This window comes from Balaenoptera acutorostrata, chromosome 12 (assembly GCF_949987535.1).
Source record: "Balaenoptera acutorostrata chromosome 12, mBalAcu1.1, whole genome shotgun sequence".
Lineage (NCBI taxonomy): Eukaryota > Metazoa > Chordata > Mammalia > Artiodactyla > Balaenopteridae > Balaenoptera > Balaenoptera acutorostrata.
The window spans coordinates 47928701-47954591 of NC_080075.1; the positions used below are offsets into that span (position 1 = coordinate 47928701).

Sequence of the window (25891 nt, forward strand, 5' to 3'; positions counted from 1 at the left end):
TAAGAGCTTTAAACTTTCACTCACATACAGTTTTTTCTCTCTAATATTTGCTAACAGCTGAGAGGGTCTAAAAAGCTCCAGCCCTACAAACAAATCCTCTTACATTTTAAATGCTTCTCAACATCAGAAAACGTTCCTGTGATAGCTCATGCTAAGATGAAGCCTACAGTTAGGATTTTGGTAAGCAAGGGATTTACAACCTATGGGTCTGTCCCACACAGGTCTGCTCCATGTCACCCGCAGTCAGTCTTCAGGGTCCTGCTGCAGGGATCTGCAGAGCAGAGAGGTTGGTTCTGTGCAGAGATTGGGCCGCCAACCAGCCAGCCACGAGGAGGGACTGCGCGTGTTACTCCTTCTGCCACCCACACGTTCTGGGTGCACCTTCCTCACTGAAGCTCTTCTTGCTCAGGAGCAAACACTGCACAGTCTCCTAAGGAGGCCCCTGCCCCTATCTCTACCCAGGCCAAACCACGCTCTTGCCACCGTGGGATGAACGCCAGTCAACAAGCATGTATGAGAGCCTAAGGCAGGTTCTCTTCCTTGAGCACAGAGGCTAGGGGGCTTCAATGACTCCCCACTGCCTGCTGAATAACCTCTAAAGACTGTAGCCTGTTGGGCCCCCACCCACCTTTCCAGTTGTATTTTTCCCAACATCACGCTAACACCACCCCCAATGAACTGTTAGTCCCCAGTCACACCTTCCTCTTTACTGGTTCCTTTGCTCACACAAATCCCCCTGCCTGCCCTGCCCTCTCCTCTGGCACATGTTTAAATCATACTCATCTTTCAAGGCCTTTTCAGACGTAATCCTTTACACAAATCCTCAAGTAACTCCCACACCAAAATTAAACTCCTCTTCCTTAGATAATTCCCAAAGCACACTGTACGAATACAACAAACTGACACAAAGCAGATTTTATATTTACCCCTCAGTGCTAGAGATACTGACAGTCCCACCTTTTACCCCTTGAGTCCTTACCTTCGGGGTCCAACAGTTTAGTGAGGCCGAGGTGCTGCTCTGCAAGGTTAAATGCATTCTGCAGATTGTAGTGTGCATTGGATTTCTTTAGCTTGTCAAAATCTATCAGGTCAGGCCTGTGTAGAACAACAGTGGAACACAACAGAAACCGTGGCTTGAAAACACACCGCGTGACCAGTGGGACTCGATTACTACTCCAAAAGTGTCCACTTAGCAGAGTAAAAGCCTACGATATTAGTTAATCATCAAACAATGAAACCCGATTTTTGAATAAACAACCTCAAAGTTTATGAAGAGAATGGGTGAAGTTGTTTCTTTTGTTTGGGAGAATTTACACACTCTCACCTCCCTCACAGGGAAGGCAGGAATTTCCACCATGATGCAACAGCGAGGGCAACGGACATGAGGACTGAAAGTCACCCAGATCTGCTACACAAGGATGTCAACATTCCACCCCCAAATTGTTAGCATGACCTCTAAGGACTCACCGGTGTTTGTGTATCAGTGCATTGAAGGCCATGCCGTCCCTCCAGCTAGTGGTGAAATTGTGAATGTTGACGTTGGGGTACCTAACAAACACGAGGCACAAGACAAGAGCGACACAATTATCAAATAAAGGTCTGTGCTTTTGCTAAACACAGTGTTTAAAAAAAAAAAAGTCTGTAGGCACTGCGAAAATGTCGGGCAGTGAATATCAATAAGGACAATCAAATCGCAGCTAAGATCCGCCTCAACTTCTCCTTGTTGGAAAATAAGAATAAAACACACGTCCACATGGCTTTTCTTTCTTGGTAATTCGATCTGTGATCTGCGTCCTCGACTGAAAACACCAGGCTTACTGAGAAAAAAGTGACCACAACTAGATGCCTCTGAGGTCTCCCTGCTTCACTGGCTTTCCACGCCCCCAGCACAGCTATCAGAGCCCTGCAGACACCAAGACCCGAGTTCACACGGCACTCCAGGAGAGGAAGTAGCTGGGATTACCTGTTCAAAGACTCAGCTCTCCTTCTTCCTTATCCCATTGAACAGGATGAAGTTTTGTAAATCTAGTACCTCCCTGAAATACTTCCCTATGTTTGAAACTTACCCGCAGTCAATCAGCTACTTTACACCACATTGATTATTCATAACTTTCTACCTGTGGTTGATTAAAAGTTCATTCCTAACTTGATCCCCTTACTAAGCCTTACACTCTTTATGGTTTCCATAGTTACCACTAACTGATCATGTCCATTACAGTTACATCTGTCCTCCAAGTAGTCCTGACTTGGTGCAAAATTAACCTGGTACAAAACCAATTCTCAATTAGTACCTAGGAGCTCCGACAGTTTCAGTGAGCAATAAGCAAGATGCGAGTCTCTAAAAAATATCTTCACTGAAATTTCAATGAGAGAATAAAAGAAAGGGAAACTGAGAAAACGTACAAAGACCACCCACCCTTAAGTTTAATGCACAGAGCTTCCCAAAGCAACAGAAATTAAAGAGAGGAGAAAACCCACAACTTTTTACAAATATCATGGATGAGATTCTTAAACATGGTTTCAGGGTTTTAAAATTCAAGATTAACTTCTCTCTGGAACTTCCTTAATAAACAGAGGGAAACTCATTGTGCAAATGACAGGTCCAGGATATAAATCAACTCCTGTTCTGAGAGCTAGCTGAAATGTCAGCGCATCAACTACTTACGAGTCAACAAGACGTCTCAATGGAAGTGGTGGAAAAAGATACTCGTCAACACCTTGTAAGTGATGACTCTGGTAGAACTTAGTCCTGGGAGAAGCAGCCCCTAACCCCCTGAGTTCGTGCTCACCCAGCTGTCTTCATCTGGCACCACAACAGCAATGCATCCTTGGCAGATTTCTTCTCTTTGTTGTCTTCAGTTTCCACGCTGATATCCTGGATCTAAGATTTACAAAGAAATATTAGACCAATAGATGCGTTAGCTTCCTAATGAAAGCCACAGAAGAACAGGTCTGCATATACATAAAGAGTAAACTTTAGATCAACACCTAGCCCTGCAGACTGCCTACTCCAAGGGTCAATGAGAACTGCTTTCTGAATCCAGGGTTCACTTCTTAGAAACACCAACCAGAACTAGGTTCTCTATTTTGCACAAAGATAAGACTGAAGTGAAGACTAGTCACCTGCCTGACTTCCAAGAACCTATTAGGGGTCATTTCTACCCCCAACATAGCCCGTCTTCTCCAACTACAAGCTAGAACAGTGGTGCATACGGTACACCTTGAACCTCAGCAGACCCTAGAAAAATACCGTTTGTTTTCTCACAACCAAAGATTTTTTTACACCAGGGTGAGTGAGTCCTTCGTTGATGAGGACAGTGCATGCACCATTTCCTGAAAACTGACCCAAACTCTCAGAGAAAGAGTGCCCTTAAATGCTGTGCTTCCATGGTCTGAATGTTTGTCTCCCACACCCTCACCAATTCTTATGTTGAAATCCTAAGCCACACAGGCGATGGCGTTAAGAGGTAGGGCCTTTGGGAGATGCTTAAGTTTTGAGGGTAGAGCCCTCATAAATGGGATTTGTGCCTTATAAAAGAGGCTCCAGAGAGACCCCTAGCGCCTTCCACCATGTGAGGACACAATGAGAAGTATGCAACCCGGAAGAGGGCCCTCACCTGACCATGCTAGCACACTGATCTCAGACTTACAGCCTCCAGAACCGTAAGCAATAAATTTCTACTGTTTGGAAGCCACCCAATCTGTGGTACTTTGTTTTAGCAGCCTGAATGGACTAAGACAGCCTGTATTCATCAGCTACTCAGAGGCCGCTGATTCTCAACAGGACATAGAGCCTGGTCTACTGGCACCAAAGTCAGACTCTCTGGGTCCGAATCCAGGCTCCCCCACCTATTGCGTGTCCTTGGGCGAGTTCCTTGGCTTCCCCTCTGAGGGGTGGCTATCTCGGAGCGCTGCTGTACACTTGAACAAATGCAAAGTATGAAGGGTTAGGCTCTTAGTAAGGATCCATACACGTCAGCTCTTTGGATCATGGGCTGCCTACCAGTTACGTGATTTTAAACAAATGCTCTAAATACCCCTTTGCCTTTAGTTCCTTGATTATAATGATAAAATGTGGGATGGAGTCAAGGGAAAGGGTGTTGGCCTCTCTTTCAGCTCTAACCATTCCAAGCTTCCCTGTCCTGGCCCCTGTCAAAGGTCTTTCCATTTAAGCTAGAAACACGCCCCAGAATTCTTTTTAAGAGAAAGAGGTAGGAGGAGGATAAAATACATACATGTAAGATTAAAAAGTTAGAAACTTTCAACTAGGAAAAACACCTAGAAATTGAAATAATTACACTTCTAAAAAAAATTCTGCATTTTTAACTGTTGTAAGTGAAGTCTGAGCTTGCATAAACTCCAAAGAGTGTGCAAGAATAACCTTCGCTCAAGGAGTAAGACACAGACTCACCAAGAAAGGCAGGTGGAATTTTACACATTAACCCCCGTCAGCTTTCCTATGCCTCAGTGTGAAGGGAATCTGTTTCCAGACTTGTTCTTTTAGAAACAAAATCTACCCTTCTGAAGTGAAGACAGCTTCCTATGTGGACTAGGCAAACTCGACGACTTTCATTCCAGTTTCTCACACCATCTTTTACTCTCTTTTAAGGGAAAGCAGCATAAAACCTGTCTGTCATCATCGGTATTTAATGCACACCTGCTACACACATCAGGGCAGGCCACGTCTTGGGGACTGTGGACACACACACACATGCACACACACACACACACACACACACAGAGGAAATGTAAGACAAGGTTGCACATTCAGGAGCTGGGGGGCGGTGGGGAGAGAGATCTTTGTAGATACGTGGGACGCTTCACAGAGGACGCAGAATGTGAGCTGGGCCTTGGCTGGTGCAGAATCAATACATGTTTGTGGAGCGCGGGATGATTTGATAAAACTGCTGCAGGAGGTGGGGTCATGTCAGACACCAACCCTGCAGGCCATGCAGTGACATCAGCCTCAAAGGAAAGGGAGAAACTATGTATCAGTATTTACAGGTTCAAGCACAGAAAAAGGCAAGCTGGCAGGAAGCTAATTAGTCAATGATGCAACCCAATTCATGTGGAGAATCCTGGAAAGGGCTGTGTGCGCCAGCTCCCCGCCAGGGGCACAGACCCGCTGTCAAGAGAAGCTGCTGTCAGGACGCCCTTCCACGCTCTGATTACCACAGGCCAAAGGCAAGAGAAACAGGACTTTTTACTCTACAGAACTGAGGCGATGCTCCAGGAGAGTCCTGTTGGCCTAAGGCCAAGAGCAATAGTTAGTGAATGTAATGGTATTCACTCTGTTTTCAAATCATTCAGGAACTAAATGACAGAAACCTGCAGAAGAGTTCTGTTTGCAAAATAAAGTCACTGATTGTTGCAATTAAATCTCCACTAACGATGTCACCTTCACAGTGGTTCCCGGCCTCAGACCTATTTAATCAGAAGCGCTGGGGCTGGGACCAGGGAACCTGAATGAGTAAACGGCTTTCCCAAGGCAGGTCCAGGCTTAGGAACCCCCCATGCAGGGAGTGTCTCTGTACAGCTCTGGTTTGGTCCCCTACCCCCTCCCTCCTCCCACATACCCACCCAGACCACTGAACTAGAGCTGCCCGATCCCGAGGGAAGCGAGAAGGAAAACGATTGGTTAGAGGTTGATTTCAGCGTTTTAGTAAGAATACAAAGAGAGCTATAATTTGATTTCTGACATGGCCCTTTGTTGGTGAGATTTTTATTTACGTAGGGAAAAAAAAAAAAAAACAATCAAACTTCATCAAAGGGGCTTAACAGGAAGGGAAGATACAGAGAACACAGCCACAGTGGAGACAGGACCGTTCGGACTTTTGTTTGCAGGGTAACCTGACGCCATGGTAAGCAGTGTTTCCTGAATTTCAGATTTTAACTGAAAAGCAGGGGCATGAAGCAACAGCCTGGAGAAAGAACCAGTCATCGGGCCGGAGGTGCTTCACAGACGAGAAAGGCTGAGCTCTCTTCCAAGGAGTCAGGAGCACGCACAGCAGCCCTGACTGGCTGTGTGATCCCTTGGCAAGGCTCCTCCCTTCCCTCATAAAGTGCAGGAACGGGACAAAGTGACCTTGAGAGCACCTTCTGGCTTACAGGATTGCTATACTTAGAACCTTTCGCTCGGGTATAACAAACCCATAAAATCGTCATCAATTCAAACAAGCAGAAGGCTTTTTGGCACACCCCCCCGAAAACTGCTTCCTCACATCCGAAGGAGAAGGAGAAGGTGAAAACAGAGCCCACGCATGTGTCATGGTCCGAAGCAGCTTCGCCTAAAGATATTCTATGACGCATGCCACAATCTGGCAAAGTTCACACAGTCTAGTGGTAGTAACCTAGCATCGACCACACCCTTACACCTCTGCTCCCGAACGCTGAGCAGCAGACACCAGACGTCTACAGTAGGTGTCGGCGAAGTGGTGGGCTGAGACGCAGCCCAGAAACCCTCTTATTTGCCAGGAGAGTCAAGACTTTCAGGGGCTGGCAAAACTGAGGGAGGATATGGCTAGCTGCCACATGCCTACAGGGCAGCCAAATGTGACCCGCCGCTCTGCACAGCTGACGCTGAGATGACATTTCAACCTGGTCTTCCTGGTCCCTCTGGAATGGGGAGGCCAGTTTCACAGGGATGCTCATACCCAGGAGGGAGGCCGAATCGCCGGGCCAAGCCCCTTACCTGGAAGCGCAGGATGATGGTCCAGATGAGGCCGAGGGTCAGCCGGTGGTTCCCATCCACGATGTCGTGGGACCCCATGTTCTCAAGATGGACTCGCTGCTCCTTCAGGAACTGAAGGGCCTTGTCCACGTTCTCCAGACAGTGGATGCGCATTCGTCCCTTGGTGGGTTTAGGCTAAAACAGATGAGCAGAAGGTGGAAACAGATCATCCAAGAGGGCAGAAACCACCTCAGAACTACAGCCCAGAAAGTGCACACGTGCCCATTCATGCAGCGCTTTCCGACCCATACCAAAACGTTAAAAAAAAACGTGCTCATTCAGTCCAAGGACAGAGTTTATCTAACAGCCTTAGAAAAGTTTACTTAAGGGATGGTAACCGATCACTCTTCAGAGGTTTTTGTTTAATCATGGAAGTGACACAATTTACAAATGAGCACAGAAGCTGGAAGCTTAGAGAAAAAGGAACCCAGTTTTCATAAAGAATTTCAGAGCTACTACGGCCATCCGTATAATTTTTGCAGATGCACAGCGAAAACACCTCTGAGGACTTTCTGGCTGCTTTAAACGTAAAAACAGGTTTGCCACCTGCTGGTTCGGGTCGTTTCCCAAGGTTGGCTCAAAATGAAAAAGGGGGGACACTCCACCAAATCAGCGGAATTTTCAAGTGCTGGTTTTGTGAGGATGATGGAGGGGGGCTGAGTAAAAAGGTGTGACTTACTGGAAAGAAAGGATAAAGTAAAAAAAAAAAATATGAGAGTAGTCTAATTTGACTACCTCAAATATCTATTCCTTTTAATCAGTTATATCAAAATCAAAAAAAGGCGTTTTCAAGGTGAGCATTTTAAATAAACAAAGCAATAGGTAAAGATACACACACACACACACTCGAAATTTTCAACGGGTCTCTATCATCTCCTGTGTCAAGAACAAGCTCATGCCTCCATCGCCCGCCTCCATCCTTCCCACCCTCCTCTCTGTCGCCCGTTACTCCCCCTTCTAGCTGAGGTTGCACCTCAGGCTGATCTCACTACTCCACAAAGCTGCCACCAGGTTGCCCACACGCCCCTGGCCAGAAGATGAACCTGGCCTGGCTGCCATCCTACCTCCTCGTTGTACCCCACCCACCTTTCAAGGTTCAGGTCAAGGCACATCTTTCCTTCTAGGAGTCGTTTCCAACCATTCCAGTTCTCACAGGTCTCCCCTTCCCCCCCAAACCTATACGCCTGTGGTCTCTGTCTGGACCACAGAGTTCAGGAACTAATCACATATCTTATATTTTTGCTGTTATTTCGTATGTGTTGTTTTTATTACTTCCAACTTGACTACTGCCTTGAGAGCAGGGATGATGCTTTATATGCCTGCTATATCCTCGGTGGCCTCTGGTTTGGTTCAGCACCCAGGGCCTACATGGAGTGACCTGAACGCCCACAGATGGACTGGGCAACGGTGTGTGCTATGAGCCGGCCTCCCAGAGGAAAGGCAGCCAGGTGTGCAGCAACCTGGGCACACGCAGGTGTGGGCGGCAGCTAGTCCTACGGTAAGGTCTTGCCTGCTTCCCACTTTACCCTCTGTAGCTGAGATCCTCAGTTAAGTGCTAGATGGAAAACATGTAAAGAGAAGGTAACTTGGCTAACAAGTGACCACTTTAAGTACCCAGTCTCAGATTATTTTTTTCTCGACTTTCTCTTCTACAAAAAATGACTGGCAAGCATAGAAGAATGTGCCTTGACCCCGAGGAAATAAGATTATGGCCAGAGGCCTTACCACAAGTGGCAGATTTTTTCAAATAATAGCAATGGAAAAAGAAATGTCTCTAAAAGTCAAGCTTTTCACGCTCCAGTCGGCCCTCCGTGCCCGCGGCAAGTCCTGGAACCAATCCCTCTTCGGGCATCGAGGGAAGTCTGCATTATAAGAGTTTACTTACAACCTCCCACCACCCCCCGCAAAAAGGCATCCTCTCTCAGAAACGTCACAACTAATACATTTCAGGTATGTCAGAAATGCTAGGATTTGTTATTCATGTTAGGTCAAGTGATAACATTACATCAAAATCAAGCAATATGGTGAGGTAAGAAAAAGGTCAGATATTTAAAACAGAAAGCGGTGGACTCCATCTAGGATTCCGTGAGCGACTGTGTAGACACAGTCTGAGGTCGACACTGGAGCCCCCCTCTTCCAAGGCGCGCCCAGCAGCCTCCTCCCCTGGGTCCCCTCCTAACAGGGGAGATGGCCCTGATGGAGCGGTGTGCCCAGAGCCCTCGGGGGAGAAGTCCCCGGACTCTGCACCCGGTTCTCGCGGGCCAGCTTTCGGTTCTTCTCATTTTCTCTGGATCAGCGGTCATTTCTTGAGGTTGACAAAGTGACCACCCACAGCGGTCCCTTGTTCTTCTCGTGTCCAGGTGGCTCCTGCTGAAACTCTGTTCAAAGTCGAGGGGTGGGGATTAACTGCCTCTAAGGAAGCATGTGAATTCTGGGGCAGGGGCTCCTGCCATTTCTCATTGCTCTAGAGAGGCCTCTTCCTCTCATCTCTTTAATGCCTGTGCCCTGACCAGCGAGCCTGTGACCAAACAGCGTGTGTCAGGCACCATACGCCCAGGACCGCAGAGCAACAGGGACGGAAGCATTCTCCTAATGGCAGCAGGTATCTGCGAGGCCAGAAGAGGTTATGTCCTAACTGAGCGTGAGAGGAACAGTGTGGATGGAATTAGAATTGGTAAAGTTAATTCGAGTACCAGGACCCACAAAAGAGAGGCCACCGCAGTGGCTCGGCCCACGTCACAAACCTAAGTTGGACTGCCCTTGAGGGAAACAGCTGTCAAGGAGCCCAAACACACACCCATCCCAGTCCTCCAGCTCACCTCGCCCAGAAAACAGGACCTGCTCACCTCCTAAGGAAGCCTCCAACCTCCTAGCCAGTCACGCCCTGCTCCCGCGCTGCCCCTTTTCTAACCTCTGGAAACCTGCTCTCGCCCCAAATCCCTAGGGAAGCATGCTCCACCACTTGTGAGGCACGGCACTCCTCTGTCCACGGACTGTGTCCCCTTGAATAAAGGACATCAAACTCTTTACTAAATTGTTCAGTTCTGTCATCTGACAGAAGGACCTGAGCAGCAGGAGAACAAGGAACAGGCTGGGGGCTGTCAGGACCTTCCCAGGTTGCAGCAGGCGTAACTACAGTTGGTCCTTTTAGACTTTATCTTGAAACACTCAACTTCAAACGTGTGTGAGACACCGCTCAAGCCTCTGTTCTCTCGTTACAACATCCCAGCCGACTGTGTGTTCGTTTCCACGTGAGTATGGGGTGCAAGGGTGTGGGAGGGGGAGGGCTGCGAGAGGGGTCCAAACGCTTTCCTGCAGGCTGGAAAAGCCCAACGCCACGTGGCAGGGACGCCGTGCTGATGCTGACTGGCCATGCCAGGTGGGATCTGAGGATGGTTCACCCCAGACCTGGACACAACGTTAAGTCCCCTCCAGCACCAGCCATCAGAAACACTAATGCATGGGAACACAAAGGAAGGAACTAAAATAAAAACGGCAGAGAAACACCTTTGGGTAAATGATCAGACTTCTTCAAATGGTTAAAAAACAAACCTCACCAATTTCCAAAAGTCAGAGGAAATGGAAAACTTTCAGGAGACCCCCTCACCCCACTTGGTTTTTTTTTTTTTTGGCAATTCTCCCAAAAATCAAACCAAGATTCGGGGGGATGATACTCTGCTCTTCTCTCCCTAAACCCTTTTTATTTTTAATTTTCCTACTGCTCCTGGCCTTTATATCTTTTAAAACATAAAACATGAACAAACCGGATCTCTGTATATGCTTCTGTTGGGCAATTCAGCGTAGAAGATGATGCTAATGTTAAAATGCCCACATTTAAGTTACAATTTCCCCACTTTCTAGCCAATCAGCGCCTTACTTCTCAAATGTCTGTTTATCCATAACATGGGGATAATATGAATAATTATCTCAAAGGACTGCTACATAAATGAAATGGTGAACTAATGATTATGGTGTTCTCAAACCCACAAAGTGTGTCTACCAACAGGGGTGCCTCAAGGATTTTCCTCCCAACGATTCTACTTAAAAGAGGGGTCTCCCCCTCTCCATGCCACTTGGGCTTCAAACTGTTTAGAAATAACACACCTCTCTGTTCGACAACAGGACATGTTCAGGGTCTAGACAGAACTCTCCCACTGAGAGGCAGAGAAGTTGGTATACATCAACTGAAAGGCAAATTTAATACCAGAAGGGAATGTGCCCCCAAATAATGGTAATGATATTACTCTTCTAATCCTGACACCCCAAATTAAACTCTGGACAGAAATAAAAGGAAAAGGTGGTAGAGAAAACTTATGACTGGCTGCTGCCTGGAGGGAGGGGAGATAGGACGAGAGAGCGGAGAGGATGTGAAAACACCCAAACCTCAACACTTAACGCCTCTATACACAGTAAGACCTCTATGACTCAGAGCTTACTAGGAAACAAGGCTGGAAAGCACGATTTACAGAGATATTTTAAATATTACTATTATGCTGTGCAGCTAGTAATTTAAACTAGGCTAAATGTTGTGCAGTGAAAGTTGCTTCATTGCCTCACTATACCTCTCTATGTTTTTCAAACACTTTCCCACATTTCATCTCAATCGAAGCTCACTCATCTTCGGTGGCATATTAACCCCTTTTTAAACCAAAAGAATAAACCAGATGTGGCGTGATTAGATGATGTACGGGTAGCACAATGAGGGGGGAGTAAGAATCAAGACGAAAACTCAAGAATACCAACTCCTGAAACTCATGCTGTATCTGCTTCAGAGAGGGCTTCTGAAGTGTTTTAAGGCACGGTACCTGGGCAAGTTTAGGGGGCAATCATTACAGGGAATTTATTTTAGACGGGTTAATGACTGCACAGAACTATATACACTGAAACACACTGGGTCATATAAACGGCAAAACTCCCAAGATCTAAAAATTCTTAGCTGCCATTTCCTGTGCCACTATGTTAACCTATCTGTTAGGTGGTTTACATTTATTTAATCCTCACACTAACACTGCACAGCAATAATTATTATTATTCTTGTCGTTTTGCAGATGAGAACATGCCGGCTTAGAGGGATGAGGTGATGGTGCGCGGCTGGCTGGTGTGCGGTGAGCCGGGATTCCAGAGCACGCCCTCTTCAGGCTACACCGGGAACCAAGGGCAGTACACACACACGTCTACGTGAAAGGAAATTACGAGGCTCGGTTCCCATCTGGCAGACAGTTTTCCTTTTTTTTTAAAAGAGCTATTTTTATTTTACTCAACCTCCATCTTCTCAAGAGGAAGAAGAGATAACAATGGAGAGAACTGAACACAGAGCAACTGGGGGAGGGGTGCATCGCTCAGGGATAAACACAAGCCTCGCCCCAAGAGTGGCTCGCCCTGCCGAGAAAAGGAACCTTCCCTGTCTCGTCTCCATTAATTACTGTCAAGTTCCTAGTGCGACACAGGTCCGTTCCCACGGCAACATGCGCATTTCTGTCCTCTGTGTCCTTTCTGATGGGGCAGTTTGAGATGCCACTTAGGAGGAGGCAAGGATCAATACCAGACTCGCGTGCAACTCAAGCAAGGGGGGCTCTGCAGGCGCGGGCTCCTCTGAGGAAATGCCGATTTTTACGGATCCTCCTTTAAATCAATCTAACAAGTGTCCCTGCTCTTCCGCACCAGGGCCTGTGGGCCTGTGTCTTGCGGGCGCTTTTCCTGTTTCCCCTTCCCAAGGTCCCTTCTGTCCCTTCTAGTCCCAAATCTCTCTCAACCACAGCTCCAACCCATCTGGGCCTTACTCCAGACCCATCTTCTTTCCAACTCCAAAGGAGGAGTGGGAATTACAGGGCTAAATAACCAACCTCCAGAAACTGACAATATATTTCTGATTGCTTATTAGAGCAGCTAGTCCGAGCCCTGCCCCTGAGAAGCAGTGTGGTCCTGGGCAAATTCGCCAAGTGGGCCCAAGGCCCTTAGAAGGGAAGGAGGGGGCTGGATGCCGCCCCCCCCCCCATGGCTCTGCCCCGACTGTCACTCAGCCTGGAGTTTGGATCGATTACACGCTGTGGGGCATCAGGATTTGCAGAACTGTGGAGTAATCACGATGGCAGGCTCTTTGTCAGAGTCTAGAGATGGAAAAGAAAAAGCAAATGTTTCCTGGAGCCATTTTTAGCCTCCTTGAATAGAAGAGGAAGACATAAAGGAGGATTCCTGGCAGGGTATTTTGGGAAGGACCCTGGGGAGCTGGGCCACTCTTCTACCCTGGTAAGCCCCACTCCCTCTGATTTTCTTCATGGGTATCCAAAGCCACCTTGAAGCCACCTGGAGCAACAGCTCTCCAAGGGTTGCAGGGTGGACAGAACACCAATCCTGGGAATTGGGAGAGGCCGACTGCCACATGCCAGCTGGATGGGCTTGATGGCTGCTGACTTTCAGTTACAGGACCTATGAAATAAAGGGATCTAACTTAGTGGCCACTAAAGTCCCTTCCGGCTATAAAATACAACCTATGTGTTGGAGGGTGAAAGACTCACTAGCATGCAAGGTGAATTCTAAAGTGCCTCCTGATCTCTCGTTTAGGTGAAGAAGAAATAGAGAAAAGACACTACTGGTCTCAGTATATCAGAGCAACGGATACTAGCTTATATTTTTGCCTTTTAATCAAAAATCAGTGTTTGCCACACACACACACACACACACACACACACACACACACACACACACAACCTCTACTTAATACAGAGGGTAGGATGGGATAGGAATTTGGGATTTGGGGATAGGAACTCCACAATCTCCTCTGATACAACAGCCAAACTCATTTCACATTATGTCCCCAAACACCTCCCTACACATCATACTTTGAGCTTTAAGAAGAGTATAAACGATTCTTGCCCAATTAAAATTAAACAGGAAACAACATACTTTGTTCCATTAATTCCTGCCCGTCTCCTTCCTGGTCGGGACCCACTCCCATGGAGAATCTTCTCCTTTAGCAGGACTCAATGAGAAAGGAGGGGACCAAGAGACAGGAGAGTAGGCTGGAGTCCAAGTTATATTCCTCAGTAGTGATACTGGCCTTGGGCGAGGCCCTGGTCACTCACTGCCTGTTTCTCCTATAAAGCGTAAGTTGTCTCCTTGATTAGACTGTGAGAACTAAACACATTATGCATGAGACAGAAAACACTAAAAGTGACTGACCATCATCACTCCTTCCAAAAACAAACTCCAATTCAGCCAGGATGCTTTCCCTACACCTGTTCCCTCCTGCCACCCACCCTCAAGCGCTCTCTTCACTCTTCCTCACGGCTGACGCGCGGCCCCTCCTTGACACCCCACCCAGAAGGCCCGTTTCCCCTTCTGAACTCTAGGGCTTTGGGGCCATTCATTCAGTACTTTATCACATGGTATTACTATTACCTGTTACTATTAATTCACTTTTAGTATTTGTGCAATTCGACCCGAATTTAACAGGGGCATTCTTCTGTGTCTGGTTGTTTAGAACAAAAGCAAATTCTCCCACACAAGAGACATTACAAACAACAGGCAGGTTCTGTGGCCAGTCCATAAAACCCCGTTTCTATAACAATACATGCCAGCATGTTCTCCTAACAAAGGCTCTATGTAAAACGCACTCAGGGTAGTTCAACGTGGGATTTGTCTAAGGCTTAGCAAATCTCATGGTAAATCTATCTTCTCCACCTAGCTCAGCCTGTTTTGGAATTAACGGTGGTTAAAAAAAAAAAAAAAAAAAAATCCTCTTTTTGTTGCATTGTCTTCTTTGAGATTGATTAACAGAATAAGAAGACAGAATATCAGGAAAACATCAAGCAACCAAAAATCAGTGGTACCCGCTATTGGAAATGGCGGGGGCTGGGGGGAGGGCAGAAGTGTTCAGAAAACCTTGTCCTCTTGGTCAGAGGCGAGGGCTCAGTCTGGCAGGAGCAAGGCAGGAAACTGTCTTATTCAGAACCATCCTTCATGCCGAGGCCCACGGAGGGAAGGGGGCAGGCACTGGCCAACTTCGAACTTGGATGAGGACCCGTGGGCTCCACTTCACCCCCGAAGTCCAGAGGCTCCACTCCCTCCAAATGTCAGTGGGTTGCGCAGGACAAACCTTTACGCCTCAAGTCCCATTTCTCATCTGGCCCTGGGACCTAGGACCAATGACAAAGTGACCAGCACAGTGACCGCTTCTACCTGGTCAGTTGATGTTGTAAAGGGTGGTCTATATTCTTTATGGAACTTTAAAGCAAGACATTTATGAACTTATAGTACATGGTAATTTCAGAGTAACACATTGGAAAGGAAAGGTTTTCTTTGTCATCAACCCAATCCCGATTAGCAGCAGCTTCCGGGCTCAGCCAAAGAGTTTCCTCACTGCTCCAGGATCTGACATACCTTGCGGCAAAGAGAGCGACAACTTCCGGACACAGATCCCGCCCAAGTCAGGAGCAGACGTGAGGATTCCTGCCCTCTCGTGTTCCCCAGTACACTGGAATCAAGTGCCTTGATAACCCAAAATGCCTACCCAAAACCTGCTCAAATCTAACTCAAATTTCATTAAGCCGAAATGCAGGGTGGGGTTAGGGTGGAATGCTCTGGATCATTAAGCTAATGTATTTCTTTGAACTTAGTAAAAATAAGACAAATCTCCCCCTCTGTAAAGAGGGATGAGTTGGCTCCAAGAATCTATTAATAAAATAAATTTAGATACTGCAGTCCCTCAAACATTTATCTACCACCTACTGCCAAGCTGGTGGTAAGTGCTGGCGCTGAAACGGCGATGGAGACATGGCTCCAGATGGAGTGCAAATGTTTATGTGACCCCGGGCTTTGGATCACTGGTGCAGAAAAAGCCCAGTGCTGACTGAACGTTATCTGATGATACAACCATTTAGCTGTGGACATTAATTTACCCAGGCCTGGAAGCTCTAGCAACCTCATTCGTTTTGGAATCTGAAGATGCAAGAATCCTTTGGGGTGAGCCCTCATGGATGGATGTCCTCTCCTGCGGGGAGGGTCTCTAACGTTGAGTCCCTGGCAGCTTCTGCAGCCAACAGCAGAGTGTGGTCTGTGTCCCTTCCAGAAGGCTCCATGAACCAAATAAACCATGGGGCCAAAGAGGCCGAAAATCTCCAGTACAAATGAACAAGAGCTGTAGCTCACTCTATCTACGGTATCCTTACTTTTGGAACAAGAAGATTAATCAGACTGCCCAACCTATAGTCAGAGTTGGCTGTGAAGAAAGGATAATAAAAGAAGTCAAGGCTCTTGGGGTTTTACAAAGTGGTAAGTCATGGCTAAACACAGCTTCTGCCACTGACTGCCTGAAAGGATGGAGATGGCAGCCCTCTCATGCTTCTCTATCTCTACTCTCCCAGGCCTCTGGGTCACTGCAAAAAATATATATATATAAATATATATACTGCTGGCAGCAAATAAACAGAGGAGTGGGAGGTATCTGCAAACAACCAAGAATTATGCTTTGCTGGTTGCTTTTTTTCTCCCTAATGTTTTTGTTGCCCTTTCCAGAATAAAGGGCAAAGGGTCTGATCCCGTTTATTATGTGGACATTATCAAGGACACAATCTTCTTGGTATGAAAGAATTATGGACCTTCCAGGGTGAACAATTTACTCCCCACAGCCCTGAAGACGGGACCCTATTGGGACAAAAAATTAATGTTCAAACTAATTTCTAGTTTCAGGTGACCTTTAATGATTTTTTTTTTAAGCTACTTTCAAAACATCATTCAAAAAAAAAAACAAAAATCAATAGACAATCATACTAGGTTAAACATTAAAAGGGAAAAAAATGTGGGGCGGTTGAGAAAGTCTGGTTACCAAAATTGTATTTAAAGATGAATATCACAATAATTCTGGCCTAGACTCACGTCAAAAAACAAACCAAAATGACTGGCCCTCCCCCTGTGGACCCACTGCTCCCACTTGCACCTTACACACCGCCTTCAGGGCAGCATCACGGTCACGGAGGCAGGAGCCTCCTTTGTTTCTCCAGCGTGTCTAGCTTGACCCACAACCTCTCAAGAAAACGAGGCAACAAAACATGCACGCTCAGGGAACAAAGAGCGTGTGGACCACAGGCACTGAGGATGAGGCGGGGCTTCACTGTCTCTTAGAGGAGGCTGTGCTGGAACGGAGGGGCAGGGAAAGGGAAACCTGATGTTCTTACCCGAGCGCAAAGGGGCCATTCTGCCTGTGGGCTAATGACGGGAGAGGGTGCAACCGCAGCCCCTGGCCTGTGGTCAGAGGTGTGTGGGTCGGTCTGCATGCAGACCCACCGCGGCTGTCAAGTTACAGGGTGGAGCTCGAGTTAAAAGTGAGGCTTTCTGGCAGCCCTGCCAACCACCAGCATCATGTTTTCCTGGTGATGTCACTGCAGATGTGGGCTCGATCCCTGGGCGTCAGCCTGCCTTTGGCTGGGCCCCCACCAGCACCTATGGAACTGCCTGTGCTCTGGCAGAAGACAGCACCCATTTCCACACCAAGGCGAGACAAAACCTGTTGGGTCAGTTACAGTGACTGGTTTAAGATTCCTCCGTTAAAGGTCCATAGACAAAAGTCACATCAGAGACAGCCATGGCAGCTCTGGGAAACAGAATGGGGAGAACAGTTTCACTGTAGGCTGACAACTCCCCTGCCCAAAAAGGCGGCTCGGGGGAATTCATCAAAGCTCCAAGTTTCCAAGGAGACACAGCACCAGCCTCTCCCTCCACCCCCAAAACAAAAAGTGTGCACGGAAGAAACCAAAAAAACACCAGGGACCATTGAATTCAATTCCTGCCACCTTAAAACAGCAGCTCAGATTTTCCAGAGAATCAGTAAGACACAAACTGAAAATTATTCCATGATTTCAAGGGATACAGGTACATCCTGGAGCCAGCACCCAAGGCTGGCCCTTAAATTTCCAGCACCGTGCCCTGTTCAACAGGGGACACCAGCCAAGACCTTTCTGACCAAAGGTAGTAACCTTGCAAATAACCAGAACGAAGCCGCTTCACTACAGTTCAAGAAAATCACCCAGATTCAGAATGTTACCCTGGAGCTTTCCCCAGCGTGCTCATCTCACTTATGAAGAGTCTCCTCCTCAAAAATATCAACCGTTAACTGCAGAAATCAACAGGAGACAACTCCACACTTGATTTTTCAAAAAAACATTTTCCCACCTACAATGCACCACACTTCACATCCCCTCTTACCAGTCTCTCTCCGGAGAGGACCTCCAGCAGCTTGATGAGCATCCGTCCATCCCGAAGGTCAGTGTACAGGTCTGTGATCCGGCAGGACACCCGGGCGAGGTGGGAGTTGACCCACTTGGTGAAGGTCTTCTTCTGCACGGCTTCACGTTCATCTGCAAGCAGAGGAGAGCTCACTTTACCACCAACCACAGCCTGGGCAGTGGTGGGTGTGTGCCAGTGGGGGCATGAGACGCTGGCCAAAGGAAGAAGAGCAAAACTCAACTGTAATGAACCTTAGCTCCTCTAAAGCATGGTCAGCAACTCGGGAATAGAGGAACCATACAATCCCTGAACACTGGAGCCCCTAAGCATAACCACCAGCAGGGCATCCTTTGCTCGCACTCATCTCATTTCCTCCCACCTCTGCTGAAGAGGCAACACGACAGAGAAGGTCACGGTGGGGTCCTTTGCAGCCCTGCCCGATAGTATAATACTTGGCTGGTAAAGTTTCTAACGTGGGCGTCAGCTATTATTCCTCCCCAGTGTGGGGGACGCACACAGTACACAGAAGGACGTGGGGCAGAAGAGCTCAGGAGACAGCCAGAAATTGCTTCCCTCAGGTACAAAGGATCAGGCAACACCTGACGAGATAAATTCACTCATGACCTTGATCTGCAATGACCCTTTCACCTGCTGAGTGGGATGTTCAGTGAACAGCAGAAACAATGGTGGGCAACTTGGCAGAGTACAAGGAGACCTGGCCAGGCACTGGGAGAGCAGGGCCTGGGCCCGAGGTTGAGGTTTCGTCAAAAATGTGCTGAGACCCTGGGCTCAGTGTTCCCTTCCGTAAAGTGAGTAGACGACTATCATCTCCAAACTTCAACCATTCCTTGAAAAGGCAACTGCTGGTTTATGGTCCAAGGTGGGGTAGCTGCACATCTAAATCATCCAGGAAACAGTATTAAGTTTTTCAAGCCTCAGTGATCAAGTTCTGTCCAATTCAAAGCACAAAACTCTAGACACACGTGCCTAGAACCGGCCCTTCACATTTCATACAAATAGGCTTCCCATCTTCTTGCCTCTGCAGAATGTTCTAAATGCAGGCTGTTGAAGCTCTTCGACAGGGATCCACAGAATGTGCCCTGGACCCACCGACTCACACTCCCTGACTGTTCTCTACTGAGCTACCCTTTGGTCACATACTCACCCCACTTCCAGTTCCATCAGCATAAATCTGTCCTAAAAGGACCCAAGACTTCCTCCTTTCAGCGTTAGGCCCAAACCCACCAAATGCTTATGAACCACCAATCTACAAAAAAGGGAGCAGACTCCAACAACTTTTTGTGTATTTCCGCATCACTGAGTGACAGCTAAAAAGCCACCCTTGCTGATGGGGCATGAACTTGGTGGCCTGGGTGTACTGGGTTCCCAGGCTGGCCAGGGTATCCTGGGAATGTCTGCAGGGAAGGCTCTGCTGAGGCCTCCACCCACCACAGGGAGGGAATGAGGCAGAGGCAACAAGAGATGAGCCTTTACTGCTGCCAACCTGGCAGGTGAGGCCACCGGGCCACCTGCCAAGACAGCCGCCCACCTTCGAAGCCAGCAGCTCCTCCTGGCCCAGCCTTCCCCCGAGGGAACAGCCCGCCAGAGGGAAAGAGGGCCTTGCCTCGCAACAAAGGCCAACTGAAAGCAAGGGATCAGAAAGGGCAGGATGGGGGAACAAGGAAAAAGGCAGTGAGGGACACAGTGCAGACTGAAAAAGGCACTGCACCAATAACATCATGATCGGTCGCAGAGAAAAGATCCCATGCGTTATTCATCACACAATCATCATGATGGACGGTAACTTTATGACAGTGACACAGAAGCTGTATTTTTTGGCCGAAGGTTGGCTGTTTGGAAAGAGCAGGTCCAGAGCAGAGTACACAGACACATGAAGCTTCTCCTAGGGACATGTCACAGATGGCAAGTAACTCGAGGTTCAGGTGCATTTAGGGTCAACTAATTTTTTTCTAAATTATAATATCTTTTACGTGCTACACAGTTGGAAATGTCTTTAATAAAGCCCTTGATGGGTATCCTAGGTTGTTATTAAAGGGTCTGGGGCTCCAAATCGCTACCACACCCAGCCTATCACGGGAACAAGGTCAAAATGAAAACCTGCTTGGATTAAGTTATTTCTAAATAAACAAGTACCAAATGTGTCCCCAGCTAACTGTCACTGCTTTGGGTGAATCTCACATTACAGAAACACCCCCGGCTTCCTTCAGGTTCTGAATTAACAGGTTCCTTTACAAGCAGATTCGAGGATCTCCTCCTAAAGACAGTGCGCTCCCACAGCGCCCTGTCCTGAAGAGCTGGAGGCTGACCCCAACCTTCCTCCCCATGAAGACGCAAGCAAGCAAAGAGGCCACGGGTGGCGCAGAGCGAACCGAGTGGAAACAGGACAGGCTGAGGATCTGTGAGAGGACGGCTCCCCAGGGCTGCTGGGGTCCTCAGAACCTCCTGGAAGAAGGGAGGAAAGAAGAGAAGGAAGAGAAGTTCAAAAATAAAATTAAACAGAAGGAATGAGCGCTTGCTCTCCTGCTTCCCAACTCTCTACTCTGCCCCCCGCCTCAGGAGCAGGCTCCAGGTAGCGAGAGCATGCTAGAAAAATCACGGAGGGCTCAAGTTCCTCGGGCTTACTGGAAAAGGCATGGAAGATTCCATCCAGGGACTGGACCAGAATCAACACCCTTACGACACACAAGGGGCAGGAAATGGGCTCAGCCGAGAGACACAAAGCCCAGCCAACTCAGCGTGTCCTCTTACAATGGAGCACTTGGTGAACAACAAACGCTTCTGAAACCGGAAGGAGGGAAAGGGAGGGAAAAAACCTACCCAGCGGGCCAGCTGAGGATGAGGCTGCCTGTCCTTGGGGACTCCGTCCTTTGTTCCACCCTTCCTGGGAAGGCGCAGTGACATCACCCCTCCACTCCCAACCCAGTGAAGCCAGGCCAGACGCCTGCCCGAGGAGCTGGAGGCCCTCGACGCAGACAATGGAAGACAGTCCAGAGGCGTGTTCCCAACTTCAAGCTGCTGTCACTGTGCCCGAGCTACGTGAGGAGGTGGTGGGGGCAGCAGAGGGAAGAGCGCCCACTTCTAGTTCTACAAGGATGAGCAGCTCTGGGAGTCCTCACAAGCTCCACTTGATCTGGTTATTTAGACCAGTGGTTCCCAACTGGGGGCAATTCTGCTCCCCAGGGGACACTGGGCAATGTCTGGAGACATTTTTTTTTTTTTTAATTTATTTTTGGCTGTGTTGGGTCTCCGTTTCTGCGCGAGGGCTTTCTCTAGTTGTGGCAAGTGGGGGCCACTCTTCATCGCGGTGCGCGGGCTTCTCACTATCGCGGCCTCTCTTGGGAGCACACGCTCCAGACGCGCAGGCTCAGTAGTTGTGGCTCACGGGCCCAGTTGCTCCGCAGCATGTGGGATCTTCCCAGACCAGGGCTCGAACCCGTGTCCCCCGCATTAGCAGGCGGACCCTCAACCACTGCGCCACCAGGGAAGGCCTGGAGACATTTTTGATTGATTGTCGTAACTGAGGGGGCAGGTGCCACTGGCACATAGTGGGTAGGAGCCAGGGACGCTGCTAAACACCCTACAGCACAAAGGGCGGCCCCTACAACAAAGGGTTATCCAGCCCCGAATGTCAGCAGTGCCTGAGCTGGGTTGAGAAACCCTGCTTGAGACATTCTGGGCTTACACCAACTGGAGTTGACATTAGGACACCCGAGTTGGGGTACTATTCATTCATGACTCCCTATGCCTGCATCAAAGGCTTTTTGATCCGGATGGTGTGCCTGTTAGCTGATGGCAGCAGAAACTCCCTGCCCTCAGGCCCACCCAATTCCACAAAGAGCTGCCTCCTTCCTTGCAAGGCAGAAGGACAACCGCAGGGGTGGGCTCAGTCTGGGTCAGTGTGACATGGGCATTTCTGTCCCCCGTGCCATTTCTGTCCTCCTTTTCCCTTTCAGGGCCTTGTATTGCTGTTAATCAAGCCAAAGCATGCCCGCATCTCCCCCCGAGGAGTATTCACCTGGAGGAGCCTGATGCTGCGGCAGGTTCCCACCCGTCTCTGCCCCAAACTCAGCAGTGGTGCCTCCGAGGAACAGGGACCCCACAGCTGCTCCCTGTGAGTATCCTTCAGCTGTACGTGCCCCTCTCCCCCACATGATACTTATATGGAGGGACTCACCTAAAGCTTGCTCTGGCATTCAATGCGAGGACGTCAAAGTGCCCGGCGTGTTGTAACTCTCATACCTTGGTTCCCTCTCCCTTTCCCCAGCAAAGCAGCCCTTTCAACAACTCAAACTATTCAAGAAACTTACCAGGGATCAGGGAATCATATCATCTCAGGGTGGAACAAGGCTTTACAAGTCATCTGAATCAGCTTTCTTTCAAAAGCAAAAACTCCCTCCTCCTGTACCTGGACCAGCTATTTTAAAATTCCAAAAAAGGAGGGGGGGGAACTGTGTGTGTACACAGCAGGAGGTTAATAGTTGTACAGAAAGAAAACGACTCGTTCTTTCTTATTAAAATAATAATAGCATACACAGCGTACTTACTACATCCCTGGTACTGATCTGTGTGCTTTACACTCCTAACTACTCCATTAGTTAGGATCTGTTAACTCTCCAGGGCAGGCTGGCTCCAAAGCCCAGGTTCTCAGTCACTATGCAATAATGTCTCTACCACAACATTAAAAAAAAAAAAAGTTTCAATGATACAACATATAGAATCACCCGTAATCTCACCATCCTAACCCAAGTCTTTATTTTGTGAAAGGGTCCACTCCATCACTGGGTAGCTCCAATTGCTGGGATGCCGTCTCCATCGAGACGAGATCTGGCTCTGTGACCTGCCGAGGAAGCTTGCTCCACCTTTGAAGCTACAGAGAATAGGGCTCCTCACTCCTCCACGTAAAGGCCTTCAGGTGCGAACACTCCTCACCGACCCCTCTTTGCATGACTGTCACAATGTGGTGGGCAGCGTGGAACCCAAGATGGTACCTGAAGACACAGCCACCTCTTGGTGGCCTACCGATACACGCCTACCTACCGCACACCTGACCGACACACGCCTACCTACCGCACACCTGACCGACACACGCCTACCTACCGCACACCTGACCGACACACGCCTACCTACCGCACACCTGACCGACACAAGCCTACCTACCGCACACCTGACCGACACACGCCTACCTACCGCACACCTGACCGACACACGCCTACCTACCGCACACCTGACCGACACACGCCTACCTACCGCACACCTGACCGACACACGCCTACCTACCGCACACCTGACCGACACAAGCCTACCTACCGCACACCTGACCGACACAAGCCTACCTACCGCACACCTGACCGATACAAGCCGGGACTTGAGGCAGCCACAGCAGCAGCAGTCCGGAGGCAACAAAAGTGGGGAACCACGTGAGGAAAGGGCAAAAAGAACCCAGCAGCCCTCTGTGGAAGAGAGCCTGGTGAGGCAGTTTGTGTGTCAGTGCAGGGGTGGTAGTCAGGAACGGCTCTTAAAGCAGCTCTCAAAAATAAGTTTGCCAGAACCACAAATTCTACCAGAATGTCCGTGGAACCCCGAGAACCTAGGAACCAGAGCCGTTCCAAGTGTGAAGATCCAGCCAGCTAAGTCTTCTTAGCTCCACAGCCTCAGACATGAACTAGCCAACCACCTGGTCAATGAGGACCACTGGGAAGCCAACAAGAAACCCAACCTTGAATGGGTGACAACATCTGCGTTGGCCTCTGATTGGAAGGACTGAATTATAAATGGCTTTCTATTATGGTGCTCTTTCCCGAAAACAGAATTTCACAAGATGATGTGCCCGCAATGCACCATCATGCATCTGAAGAGCAATTTACGCTTTCTCAAAGCTCACTAGATCTGCACACCAACTCCGTCAGGGAGGTGGGACACCAGCGTGATCGCCAGCAAAGCCCAAGGCTTGGCGAGGTGGTGGGCTGCTCAGTGTCACCAGCCAGCAGTGACACTGGGAGTGCTGGGTGGGTGTCTTTGGGTGTTGGTCTGTCTCTTCCACTGTTTAGGTTAAGAAGGATTAGGATCCTTTCCTCTGAGTATCGAGACTCACTTGTCTTTTGTTGGTGATACCTAACTTGAAATTTTTAGAAGACGTCTTACAGAAAGAGGAGGAGATATTCAGAACAGAGAACCGTACTTGCTTAGGATCAACCAAAGGGCTGTGAATATCCTCTCCATCCTCCCCTTCTAGAAGCACATAATCAACTTCCTTTCTCTTTAGGGAATGACTATGATCAATATTGGAAGGCTGGAACACTTCAAAACTTACTTACTCTGGAGAATTGGCTGTAACTGGAAAAATGAACATTGTGTTAGCATGAGTTAAGCTACAGGATACAGAAATAGCTTTGATGAACAGAAGGGCATTGTGTTATGGAAATGATTGTACAGTATCTTTCTGCAACACCCTCTGTACAGAATGCTAAACATAACCACATTCACCATATGCCACAGCTCCAGCTATGGAAAGGGACGGGGGCCAGGGATGAAGAAAGGCCTGAAGGCATGTAACCATCTCTGGATGGAAAATAAGGGAAATACAGAAACGGGAACTGACCAATGACCCCATTTATTATTCCCTCAAAGACTGAATTTATACCTGGCGAAAGACAGCAAATCTTTCTTCTACTTTTCAAACAGTCTGAACCTGCTGATATAACCCAATAATGTTTTCTATCAAGATCTTCCTCAATTGTGCTAAGATAAATGGCCTATCTTAAGCAAGGGCTGGCAATCCCTTACTTTTTTCTCCATATAAACACATAGCTAAATTAGGTACAGAGTTGGGTTCATAGAAGGAAAGGAGGTACAAGGATGGAAGCGGAAAAGACATCAAAAGGAGATGGTAAAGCAAGTGTCCCATGAACACATCCCCACAAGTGGCTATTTAAATCAACAATACTCCAACATTTTACAAAGTGCATACTGCATGCAGAACTCTCTCTATAAGACAAGCTCTCCTGCCCTCAATGGACTAGAAGTCTAGCTGGGGAAACTTTCTACATGGAAAGTTAAAGAAATAACAGAAGATATTACAAAACAGTACAGGATCAGGTGCCAAGAGAATGATTTCAACAATGTATTTTTGGGTGTTTGGAAGAAAAAACTCACTACAGTTAGGATGGTTTCGGGTCCCGTCATCCAACAGTTACTAAAATCCCCGGCCTTCTGCCTTTCCCATTCTTACTCTGCTTAAACATCACTGCCATAGTTGTCTTCCCCCAAACAGTGGTTTTTCAAAGTTATACCACTGAACCCAACACCTTCAAAGGACCCCAGCCATCTACAAGAGGGTCCAAATCTGAGCCTGGTGTTCAAGCCTCCTCAGCAGCTTCCCCCAGGGCACCTGCTTCGTCTGGGATCTTCCCTGACACCCACCCATCTCTGTGTTCCAATACAACCCAACAGATCTTCTTCATTCATCGTGTTCTCAACTCTCACCTTGCACATTCCTTCTTCCCACCTTTGCTTACACCATTCTCCTAACCTGGAACGTACTTGCTCTTCTTTCGCCCTTCTTTTAAGACCCAGGCCAAGAGTCATTCTTCCAAGAGGATCTCACTTGGTGGGATGAGGTCTCTGTCCCTCTCATCTTTTTATTATGTATCCTGTGTCCTATCTCCTCAGCTAGCCTGTAACTGCCTCCAATTCTATATCCATTTAGGGCCTCAGCATGTGCCTGGGGACTGTGGGGCAGGGGGCAGGGGGGTGGTGCACATCACAATACACACTTGTTGAATGAATAAACAAACCTCCAGTGCCCAACAAATAGGCTCCCAATAAGTCTTGCTGCTGATGGCGGCCCCCACTGTTAACGAAGAAAGACATTTTCCAAATCACATAGACAGGCCCTAAGCAGTTAAACGTTATCATTGCATG

General features: G+C 48.2%; 1 protein-coding gene across 5 annotated transcripts in view; it reads right to left on the minus strand.

Moving 5' to 3' along the window:
- The window catches only part of SPTBN1 (spectrin beta, non-erythrocytic 1), a 196068-nt gene that overhangs the window by 50759 nt on the left and 119418 nt on the right, over positions 1-25891 (minus strand). For all 5 annotated transcript variants that reach the window (XM_057558641.1, XM_057558643.1, XM_007190016.2 and 2 more), the window contains 5 exons: positions 17930-18081; positions 6692-6865; positions 2790-2881; positions 1468-1548; positions 980-1095 (listed from right to left, as the gene is read on the minus strand). In XM_057558641.1, the coding sequence (XP_057414624.1) occupies positions 980-1095; positions 1468-1548; positions 2790-2881; positions 6692-6865; positions 17930-18081 (615 nt within the window). The remainder of the gene's footprint in view (positions 1-979; positions 1096-1467; positions 1549-2789; positions 2882-6691; positions 6866-17929; positions 18082-25891) is intronic.